The following is a 12,382-nucleotide window of genomic DNA, read 5'->3' as shown; positions in this document are numbered from 1 at the left end:
ATAGCGTGTGAGGGGAGTGGGAGTAGTATTGTTTGTGGGGAGAGGGAGCGATAGTGTGTTGGGGAGAGGAAGCCATGGTCATAGAGTGATAGAATCCTACAGTGCAGAAAGAAGCCATTCAGCCCATTGAGTTTGCACCAACCACAATCCCACCCAGGCGTTATCCCCATATCTTGACATATTTACCAACTAATCCCGCTCACCTATGCCTCCCAGGACACTAAGGGGTAATTTAGGATGGCCAATCGACCTAGCCCACACATCTTTGGACTGTCGGAGGAAACCGGAGCACCCGGAGGAAACCCACGCAGACACAGGGGGAATGTGCAAACTCCACACAGACAGTGACCCAAACTGAGATTCGAACCCAGGTCCCTGGAGCTGCGAAGCAGCAGTGCTAACCACTGTGCTGCCCTAGTGCTGCGACAGTATGTGGGGAGAGAGGGATGGATAGTGTAAGGGGGGAGAGGGAGCGACAGTGTGTGTGGGGGAGGGAGCAATAGTCTGTGGGGAAGAGGGACAGATAGTGTGTAGGGGAAGAGGGTGCGATAGTATGTGGGGGAGAGGGATGTATAGCTTGTGGGGAGAGAGAAAGAGCGATAGTGTGTGAGGAGAGAGGGATAGATAGTGCAAGGAGAGAGAGAGAGCAATAGTATGTGGGGGGGAGGGATAGTATGTGGGGAAGAGGAAGGGATAGGTGTGGGGGAGAGAGAGAGAAAGTGAGCGGTGTTCGATCAAAACTTCTCATTATTTTGATAACCTTTCATTAGGTCACCTTTTCTGACCCAGGGAGAATCATCCAATATTCTTCCAACCTCTCTTCATAACTGAAGTCCCTCATCACTGATAACATTCTGATGACATTCTGATGACCTTCCTCTGTATCCTTTATAAGCACTTTATATTTTTTCTGAAAAATGATGTGCAGAATGGTCCACAATACTCCAGGTGAGAACATACCAACATTTCATAAAGATTTAATGGCACAGCGACACAGGTGGAACAGTAGTTAGCACAGCTGCCTCACAGCACCAGGTATCCGAGTTCAATTCTGGCCTCGGGTCACTGTCTGTGAGGAGTTTGCACATTCTCCCCGTGTCTGCATGGGTTTCCTCCGGGTGCTCCAGTTTTCTCCCACACTCCAAAGATGTGCAAGCTAGGTTGATTGGCCATGATAAATTGCCCCTTCGTTTCGGAGGACTAGCAGGTTGAATATGTCGGGGATAGGGCATGGGTAGTATTATGGTCAGTGCAGACTCGATGGGCCAAATGGCTACTTTCTGCACTATAGGAATTCTAACAATTTCTCTTTGTGTTTATTTCACCCAATTCACAAATGTGCCTCTTAACTATTTTGTCAATTGGTCTCACTGCCTTTAAGAATTTGTGTATATGGATGGCAACATTTCTCTGCTAATCTACACTTTTTAAAATCATCCCATTTATAGTATGCAGTCTTTCCATTTCAGTGATCCCAGAGGCAATCACTTCACACTCATCTACTGAACTCCATCTGTCATTCTTCTGTCTCTTTCACCATCCTGTCTATGTCATCCTGCTGTCTATAACTATCCTGATCACAATCAACTATTTTGTGTCCATCCACAAACTTTATATTGCTGCTCCCTATACCTGAGACCAGGTGGTTTATAAAAATTTAAAAGAGTAATGGACTCAAAACTGACGCTAGGTGAACAATACTGCAGATCACCTCCGGATCGAAAACACATCAATCCTTCTGTTTCCTGTCACTTAGCCTGTTTCATATCAATAATGCCACTTAATTCCATCAGCTTCCTTCATCTTAATCGATCTCTGTTTCACTTCAAGAAGTCTCACAACATCAGGTTAAAGTCCAACAGGTTTATTTGGAATGAGGAAGCGATAGCGTGTGGGGGAGAGGGAGCGATAGCGTGTGGGGGAGAGGGAGCGATGGCGTGTGGGGGAGAGGGAGCGATGGCGTGTGGGGGAGAGGGAGCGATGGCGTGTGGGGGAGAGGGAGCGATAGCGTGTGGGGGAGAGGGAGCGATAGCGTGTGGGGGAGAGGGAGCGATAGCGTGTGGGGGAGAGGGAGCGATGGCGTGTGGGGGAGAGGGAGCGATGGCGTGTGGGGGAGAGGGAGCGATGGCGTGTGGGGGAGAGGGAGCGATGGCGTGTGGGGGAGAGGGAGCGATGGCGTGTGGGGGAGAGGGAGCGATGGCGTGTGGGGGAGAGGGAGCGATGGCGTGTGGGGGAGAGGGAGCGATGGCGTGTGGGGGAGAGGGAGCGATAGCGTGTGGGGGAGAGGGAGCGATAGCGTGTGGGGGAGAGGGAGCGATAGCGTGTGGGGGAGAGGGAGCGATAGCGTGTGGGGGAGAGGGAGCGATAGCGTGTGGAGAGAGAGAAAGCAGTAGTGTGTGAGGGGAGGGGGATGGATAGTGCAAGGAGGAAGAAGAATCAATAGTGTGTGGGGGGAGAGGGAGGGATACTGTGTCAGGGAGAGGGAGGGATAGTGTGTTGGGGAGAGGGAAGAAGCAGTGCTGTTCCTTCATCACTTTGGTGAAGGCCTTCTGAAAGTCCACATATACATCTGCTGCTCGACCCTAATCAACCTGCCCCGTGACTTTACCAAAGAATCGACACATGATTTGCCATTGTCTCTTCTGGATTAACCCATTCCTTTCCAAATGAAAGCTTATTTTATCTCTGATTACAGTTTTCAAGAACATACCCATCAATGTTTGTGTGACTGATTTCTTTGTTTATCCCTCTCCTCTTCCTTGAATAGTAGTCTGACATTAGCAACCCTCCAGCTCTATAGCACTGATCCGATATCCAATGAAGATTGAAAGATTGTGATTAATGCCTCTCCAATTCTACCTATGCTTATTTCAGTAACCAAGCATGTATTCCTTTTGGACAGATAACTAAGTTCAGCAATGGTCATTTGTTTAATATGTATCCTGGACAAGGGAAGTTAATGTAAGCACCACTAATTTCTCCTCCCAAAACCCATTTGTGAACAGCAAGGTGTTTTGACTTATTTCCCTCTATAGAAGCAATGTCGTATTTCCCAACCCCTCAGTTTTGGTGGAAAACATTTTTTTAATAATATCCTCACAGCAAATCTATTTTTACATGCTCAAATCACAAAAAAAAAATGTTTTGCAATGCCCACCCTCACATTCAGGTAGTACAGATGTGAGCGGAGAAAATTAAAAAAATACAGCAAAGGAACATTAAAGAGAAAATAAATGTTGTCTCATGGGGGTTTTGGAGTCCAGAATCAAAGTCAAATGAGGTATTCCTTCACAGAGATCACTGGGTTGAAAACAGATGCTGGATAATTCACTATTCTGGTGGTGTTGGATTTACATGATGAGACAGGCATGCAAAGATGGATCAGTCTTGTAGGTGATAGTACAGAATTTCCAGCAGATGCTGTGTAGTTGGGGGAGGAGAGGGGCTCTTCTGTAGAGCTCCTTGTCTGAGAGGCTGCTAGTCAGATAGTAAATAGCTATGTGGTTCAGCAAGGCAATGTTATTTGTTCCACATACAGAGACTCATGTCACACATAAGTCATGGATTTAAAATAAACAGTAGAAGATCTAGAGTGAAGATAAGTAGAGTTCTTTTTCACTAAAAGTTGTCAGGATCTAAAAAGCTACATCTGAAAAGATGATGGAAGCTCATTTTTAAAGTAAATTATGAAGATGGGAAACTCACAGAGTTATGAACCAAACATGGGGTTGTGAAATTAAGTACAGCCAATCTTTCAAATATCGCGCACAAGCATGACAAGACACTTGATGTAAATGGGTTCTGATTGATATTAATCGACTTTTTTTGCTCTAACTGCCAGATTGTGCTAAACATTTATCACTGAACACTTGCAGGTAGAAATTCTTTTGATTCACTGCAACAATGCAGTGCAGTGGACATGAATAAAGGGAAAAAAAAATCACTGTTCATAGAATTGGTAGGAACAAAAAGTAGGAGAGATGTAAACATGAACCGTTCTCATCCACTTCACACCATCAAAGTCAGGGGCCGGAATCCCCTGCTAGCAAACAACGCGCCACCTCCCACCGGTGGGAAACACACCTCGGAGGCTGGAGAATCTTGCCCCAGATCTAGTCTAATTTTTGCTTGGTGCATTCATACTGAGCTTGCCACATTTTCTGCTGCTCTTATGCTTCAATATATGACTCTAACATATTATATAAAATATGTATTTAAAATTTCATCAGGTGGACATTTAATACTTCACTTGAGTATTGTTGAAATAAAGAGACATACTGATGAAGCTTTTCATCTTGTACTGACATGTTCTGTATAAATTCAAACCAGGCAGATCAAAAGCTTGGCAGTTAACTGTTCCCTGCTGCATTCTCCATGGCAATGCCTCTACCAATCAGAGTCCACTCATCAACCACCCTCATGCAGTGTAAATTGCTGTTCCTATTACAATTCATGGGAATCTGTTATGATGAATGCCAGATGAAAAAATTCAAAAACATGTTTTTTTTCAGCAATACCCAAGATCTGTACTAACAAATGAATGTTTATATTTTACGTTATAAATTCCTTAGCTGGACATGCGCACGTGTTGAATGATTTTGAAACAGACACTTTTGCAGAGCAATGGACATCAGCTGTCAGCAGTTACTATGTTGCATTTGTGAAGAACACAAGCTATTTTTTATGGGGACACTGGGGGCGGAATTTTCCCATCCTGCCTCCCCATGGGAATTGTAATGGGCAAAACAAGACCATGGGGAAAAAGTCCATTGACCTTGGGTGGGATTTTCCGGTCTTGAGGCAAGCATGGCCGGAGAACCCCGCCCTGAGTCGACGGAGCACTCAGGAAGAATGATCATCTGATCCAGCTCCTCAATGTAAAAATGGTGTTGGATTTAATCCTGTTACAGGAGCAATAGCCTTGCTCCACCTCTCTTTGTTCTGAAACTTCTCTCATCAAAGCTGTTTTGAGAAACTCATCAGAAGGTCTCACTGCTACAAGCTGAGAATTCTTAAAAGAAAGTTCCTAATCAATCAACCACGATTGCAGACTAACAGCTTCACTGTGGAAAGGGACCCTTCAGCTGTAAATGTGCCCCTAGACAATCCGTTAATATTTATTTTCTGACTTATTACTTGGTCAAGTTTTTACTCTGCAGAGTTTTTTTTAGCATGCTTGGAATGGGGAGTGGTGGTGTCACGGACGTGGGGGTTTGATGTGGTGTGCTGCATTGTGTGTGCTGTTTTTGCATTCGTGGGTAGCTGGACATATTTGTACATTTCAAAACTTTTAATAATTTCTCCATCTCTACCCAATTATATTTCAGCAATAAAAATAACTCTTGACTTGCTAACTTAAAGAACCTGGTTGGCGTATTTCTTGTACCAAACTACATATACAGTTAAATATATATTTGATGAGCAACATTGCCTTTTTGAACATCAAACTCTGTTATAAGCAGCTCAGGAGTGGAACAGAGAGGAGTCAGTTCACCCTTGTTAACTGGTCAGTATGGTATTTCTAGGTTCTGATGAATCAATTGGTTATTTCGGACATAAAGTAATTATTCTGGGAAATCTTCGTTTAGTGAATACACCAATAGGAAGCTAACAAACGCAGGTTACACTGATACCATTCGCTCACAACGTCTTAGGCAGTCTCAAAGGGCTGTCTAACTCGGAACAGTCAATATCAAAAGATGCAAAATGAGATAAGGGTGAAAATTTATTAAGTGTTGGTTGATGTCACAAGGAATTGGCAAATACATTTCCACCAGACCGGAAAAAAACTTTTTTATAAAAGCAAAATAACAAATTTAGATAACTATAGACATTTAACTTTGCTCCCAATAACTGGTAAATATTGAAACTGATCACCTGGAGTGTTCACCATGTCTCAGCTGGTAGCATTCTTGCCTCTGGGTTCCAAGATTCTGGGCAAGACCCACTCCAGGACTTGAGTACAAAAGTCAAAGTTGACTCTCCAGCGCAGTACTGAGGGAGGGCTGTGCATTCTGAGGTGCCATTTTTTTGGATGAGATGTTAAACCAAGGCCCCATCTGCTCTCTCAAGTGGCAGTATTCTGACGAAAAGCCAAGGGTTTTCCTTGGTCTCCTGGACAATATTTACCTTTCGATCAACATTGTAACAATAGATTATCTGGGCATTATCACTTTGCTATTTGCAGGAGTTTACATGATCATTACTGGCTAGTGGCTTAGCAACTTCCACTGAATACTGTCTGGAGTCATGGGAGTCAAGGCCATAATAAAACCCCTTGTGGAATTCCAGGGTTACTGAGTTTGGAGCAGTTGTGCAACATACTGAGAAACTTAGCGATTTTCACACTTACTATCCCCATTTATATTATGCTCTTTCAGTTGAGTGCAATGAAATACGTTCATGAAAAAATTAAATTTCTCCCACTTTCCTACTTTACAACAGTGACTGCACTTAAAAAGGTACTTCAAATTGGCTGTAAAGTACTTTGAAACATTGGATGGCTTGGAAAAGTGATATATGGATGCAAGTCTTTATTTTATTATTAGGAATATCTAAAGGCAACCCCATTTGAAACGAAGTGGAAAATCAAGAAAAATCAGAAGATGCACCATTGGCACTACTATGCACTCTCAGGGCCCAATTTTACCATTTGGAGTCTAAGGGCCGGATCCGGGCGTAATACAGATCCAAGCCAGGAATCCTCTTTGCAGCGCGCTCATACACTTTTTTGCCAGCTCTGGTCTGATTCGCGCTGTGGACAGGGCTTAGCACTACCGGAACGATCGGAGCTCTGAACTGCGCATGCGCAGTTAGAAAACAATTGGAAAAGGCGTGCTTGTGTCAGATCGCTTCTGAGCCGGGAGGGGGCAGGTGGATCTCTGTTGGGGAGGAGGCAGATAGATCTCTAGTGGGGACGGCAGGGGGGTTCGCTGCCACTCTGTGGGTGATCGGTGGAGGGGGGAGGGGACAGAAGTGGCAGTCAGTCTGGGTAGTTGGGGGTGGGTGGGGGGGGCAGGGAGAGGGGTGATTTTTAGCTCTCAAGGATCTACTTCCATTCTTTTTTTTTCCTAGCCCAGAACTGTACTTCATGGTGAGGGTTTTCTCTGGAGATCTGCCCTCAAGTGCAAGCTAGGCAAATCTTCCAACAACATTTCAAATCTGCACCATTTGATCCTTTCAGTCCAAGTGCAAGTTCCTACACACATTCCTCTTTCGTGGTTGCTCCCTTGTTGCTCTCTCTCCCTGACAAGTCCACCCGTCCCCACCAACTACCCAGACCAACTGTCACCCCTGCCCTACTCCTCCCCCCACCAATCGCCCACAGAGTGGCAGTGGACCCCCCTGCTCCCCCCACCAGCGATCCATCTGCCTTCCCAACAGAGATCCATCTGCCCTCCCCCCGAGATGCATCTTACCCACCTCCCAGCCCCCAGACATCTGGCTCACTCCCCCGACAACAATCTGGCCTCACTTCCCCCCCCCCTTTCCAGAGGATGGTCTGGCCTCACTCCCCCTCCCCTCCAGAGGGGCACCTGACCCATCTCCTCCCTTCCCCACCACCAGACAACGATCAGCCCTCTCCTCCACCCCACCAGACAATGATCAGCCCTCCTCCCTACCATGAATGATACATCTGGCCTGCCCTGTCTCCCCCCCACAAATATGGGGGAAAGTGCTCTTTTTGTCAATTTCGGGAAACCTGGAAAATTTCTCCGACACGTGCATTCATGCGCTCATACACACACACACACACACACACACACACACACACACACACACACACACACACACACACACACACACACACACACACACACACACACGGTGACACAGTGGTTAGCACTGCTGCTCCATAGTGCCAGGGACTCAGGTTTGATTCCCAGTTTAGGTCACTGTTTGTGTGGAGTTTGCACATTCTCCTCATATTTGTGTGGGTTTCCTCCGGGTACTCCGGTTTCCTTCCACAGTCTGAAAATATGCATGGTTAGGTTGATAGTGTCAGGAGCTCAGTAGGGTTAATAGGTAGAGTTATGGGGACAGGGGCTGAATGAGATTGTGGTCGGTGCAGGCTCGATGGGCTGAATGGCTCCTTCTGCACTGTAGGGATTCTATGAAGAGCTACAGACGGTTAAGGCAATTGCCCTGAAGGGTCTAGTGAACCCCAACACAAAGTGGAGGAACAGTACCTCATCTTCCAATGGGGCACTTTCATAGCCCGCGTGTTCCGGGTTTCTCCCACAGTCTGAAAGATGGGCTGGTTAGGTGCATTGGCCATGCTAAATTCTCCCTCCCTATACAAAAAGGCATCGGATTGTAGCGACTGGGGGATTTTCACAGTAACGTCATTGCAGTGTTATTGTAAGCATACTTGTGACACTAATAAATAAACTTTAAACTTTAACACACTAGGTCAGAAACAGCCATTTCCATCCATCAAACTGAACCCAATGGTCAATCTTCACGTTCCACTCTGTTCCTCTCAACAGTTTGCCAAAATTTATCCATCAGCTTTTTAAAGTTCAAAATGTTCTCTACTACTTTCACTACTTTCTCATATATAATACAGCAGTGAGAAGTTAAATATTAATTATATATTCACTTGTCCTTACTTAAGTTTGGATTCCTATCCCTTCCTTAGGGTTAGTGTTAATTTTGAGCATTTTTCTGGAATGCAGTTTGCCAATGGCTTTTGAGGATTTGAATATCTTGGTGATGGCACCTATAAATTGTCTCTTATTTCCCAAACATTCCTTGCCTTAGACTTTTCCAGCCTCAGCTATGCACCAATCCTATTTATTCAGCTTTGTGTTGTTTTTTTTGGGGCTCTCTTCAATGTCGGGATGTTTTACTCTGTGACCCAATAAGACATGGACATTATAGTCTAGGTGGGATAGAGTAAGGTTCTTAGAAAGTATCTATCATTACCTGGGTTTGTGGTCCACTATTGAAGCCATACACTTTCTATGTGGTATAATGTCCCTAGACTCCAGCTCATATTGGGTTGTTCTGAATCAGTAATTTCTAGATCTTCACGGTCCAAATATGACTCACAACCATTAACAATAGTTTGTTATTGTAACAAATAGCTCCCTCATTGCAAGGAAGAGCTGATACTAACAAGTAAAGCCATGGAAAACCCTCAGGCTTTTATTTATCTTTCTAATTCGGCCATGCGCCCTTATGAAGGTTGGGAAGGTGTTCATTTTAAAAGGAATATCTGAATTCCATGTAACTGAAGAGTGATGTTATTTCATGAAAAGTCTGTAGTGCTCACTGTTGTTTGGACATCTACTTACCACCCTGCGCTAAACTCCACATGGGCATCAAAGAAGCCTGTGATTAATGCTGTTGCAGCTTTCCATCCCTGGACTCGGGCTCGTATCAGGCCTTCACGCTTTTCATTCCTCACCACCTTTACCAGACCAGGGTAGCGCTTGTGGACATATTCTTCCAAGGGAGCCTTTAGTTCTTCTGTAACATGGTAAAAGCAGAAAGCAGCCAAAATCAGTGGAGAGCAATTAGTACAGGATTGTTTTAAATGCTGGAATTTACTCAATGCCAGATAGACTGTAACTGTTAGACTGCACCATTATCGCACTGGAAATTTGCACCGTTCACCATGGATATCTCAATTCATAACATAGTATCAGTAGTTGAACTTCCAAGAAACTTGGCTGCAATAATGGTGCAACTGTGCAGAAGCATTCTGCAGACTCAGGGAGGCTTTTCTCTTTCAAATTGCCCTGCCGCATTGATAACTGACATCTTTATTCTACCTTGGCAATAGGATGGCAAAGCAAGTGAAACCTGTGAAGCAGATGGGAGGGTAAGAAGAATTAACTTCTCAGAGAAGGACCACATTGCTCTTTTGGACACGATCTAAAAGATGAGGCATCCTGCAAGTCTAGCAAAGCAGTCAGCCATGCTCTTTGAAGTGAGATGGTACTGCCACTCTCATCCAATGTTCTCACTGTCAGGTAAGCAGACCAGTACAGGAAAAGAATCGACAATCTTACCAAGTGAGGTTAAGCACTCATATTGCTTTTTCTTCCTTCCTTTTCCACCCACTACGGACTTCACCCTAATAAGGGAATATGCACACTAATTTTACCCTACAGAATGGTGAGGGAATGAATGCTATATATTCATCCGAGCACACAGAATCCAGATGCAAAGTGCCATAAATACATTCCTCCAGTCAAACAGCTCATTTCATCTCTGTCTTTACATTCAACACACATTCCTCCACTGCTAGCCACATCCTTATTAAATCACTTTGCTGCAGAATAAGTTGGTCACAGCATAGGACACAAGGGATTGGACAGGGCTTTCCAAAACTTTAATTCCCTGATCCCTTGAGAGGAGAAGGCCATGGGGCTCCCAAACAGTTGCTCTAATGCTTCTTTCACACACCTCCAGAACACACAGATGGGCACAATATCAGGCAGGCCTGGAACACATGCAGTTTTTCGACCGCATGCTTTGAAGCTTACTGTACCGTCGTCACTGTTGTCATCCACAAGGATAATCTCTTTCAGAAGATGGGCTGGCGTGTGATTCACTGCACTGTGCACAGAGCGGAGGATGACAGACAGAGCTTCATTCACAAAGATGAAAATGAGGGAAATCTGTGGCAGGTTCTTGGGGTAGCTCAACTCTTTGCATCTGAGGAACAGAAAATGTAAGTTAGGCTCCTTGATCTTTTAGTAGCATCACCCGCAAAGTCATACAGATCTCGACTCTATAAATATAATGTTACACAACAAGCAAACGAATTTGCATTTCGCAAGCTACAACCTTCCTGATGATTTTTACTTTGCAGCATTATTATCTAGATTGTAACATTTCTATGTTGCAAGCTGTGAAGGGTGTCATTATTCCGTCAGCCGGTTTGCATTCATGTGAATTACATTACAGGTAAGTAAAAGATTCAACATGAAAAGATTTTGAAAATTCATTGCCACTCACTCTGAGGGATGACTCATATTGATTTGATCTTTGGATCGAGATAAAGCTAACAGAAAAACAACCATTCATATCATTTCCATATTGTTATGGAGTTGGCAGTGGGGAAAAGGCTGAGGAAAGGAGAGGGAAGGTAGCTAAGCTCAGCAAAATATCAGCTGGTGGGATGCCTTAAAGGTTCAAGACATTTACTGAATGCATGACTATATCCCAAAAGAATTTTATGGTTTTAATAAAGCAAGGCATTTCATTTTATTCTGAACATGATTCCAAGTGATGGGCAGCTTCACAGGATGGTGTCATTTATGAAGCATTATTATTGCTCATCTGTCAGAAGTGCAAGGTTCACAATGAATGGCTGTAGACATAAGTACACAGTGCACATTGTACATTTTTATGATAACTTGGGTGATTTTTTTTAACTTAATCGAAAATTTCTGCATTACAGTGGGGTGCAAAATCAGACGTACTTTTCACGGCAGCACAGCCACAGGACGTAGACAACTGCACAAAAAGAATATTTTGCTGAGAAGAATCCGCATGAGATATAAATTGAAACAAAAATGACCTACAAAAGTTGGGCTTTAATTTAAATCTGCAAGCTACTGGTGCAGAGTTTGTGATTTGACACCATTTTTAATTCCTCGTGATTGCCAAACACCTAAACAGTGGAGCATATCATTTAGAAGGCTGCAATTAGCCTCTATGAAATGATTTTTCCCAACCCCATGGAGAAGGGTTTGGAGGGGTAGGGGGAGGCTGGGGAGCACAAGGCAGATGCACAGAGGCCCAAGATGTGTTATCCTCCACCCTGAGATATTTCTTATTTCAACTGAAGGAGGCCCAAGTGAGTGCCTCTATTGTGAGGAGCCTTCCAGGTTGCCCTCCTCTCCAGGAACATTTACCTCTAAGTCTGCCAGCCAAACATTGCTACAGGTCTTTCCATTGAGCCTCCTGCTTCCTTGCTCCATCCGCTGCCCTTAATTGGATGGGTCTGAATTTCTTATTGACTATCTCTTGGAAGATCGTGACCAAAGTTCCTGCAGAGCCGTTTCCAAGTCCCCAACCTGGAATTGAGGATGGTGTCGGAATTGTGATCTGCCTGGAAAATTTTGATTCCTTTTCATTCCCCCTCAAAAACACAAACACACGTTTGCGCGCACACACACACACACACACACACACACACACACACACACACACACACACACACACACACGAACCCATTTCATTTACAATGAGCATTCTCTGGGGCACTTCAATCTTGCACCCAACTTCAAATTACATGGGAAAAAGAAATAAACATAAATTTTATCTCAAAAAAATTTTGCTAACACTTGCAACTACTTCACCTTGCTTTTCTAGAAAGAATATCTTTTTTACAACTTTTTTTCTATATTTTTCTTATTCATTT

The 12,382-nt window shown here is 44.1% G+C and overlaps 1 protein-coding gene across 1 annotated transcript in view; it reads right to left on the bottom strand.

Annotated features, from left to right (window-relative positions):
* galnt17 (polypeptide N-acetylgalactosaminyltransferase 17) overlaps positions 1 to 12,382 on the bottom strand; it is a 336,015-nt gene that overhangs the window by 235,784 nt on the left and 87,849 nt on the right. Inside the window, exons 3-4 of the mRNA XM_080210644.1 lie at positions 10,502 to 10,668; positions 9,300 to 9,474 (exon numbers count right to left, since the gene is read on the bottom strand). Coding sequence (XP_080066770.1) covers positions 9,300 to 9,474; positions 10,502 to 10,668 — 342 coding nt within the window. The remainder of the gene's footprint in view (positions 1 to 9,299; positions 9,475 to 10,501; positions 10,669 to 12,382) is intronic.

This window comes from Carcharhinus amblyrhynchos, chromosome 23 (assembly GCF_965287045.1).
Source record: "Carcharhinus amblyrhynchos chromosome 23, sCarAmb.v2.hapA, whole genome shotgun sequence".
Taxonomy (NCBI): domain Eukaryota; kingdom Metazoa; phylum Chordata; class Chondrichthyes; order Carcharhiniformes; family Carcharhinidae; genus Carcharhinus; species Carcharhinus amblyrhynchos.
The sequence above is the reverse complement of the archived record's forward strand: the minus strand, read 5'-3'. Positions and strand labels throughout refer to the sequence as shown.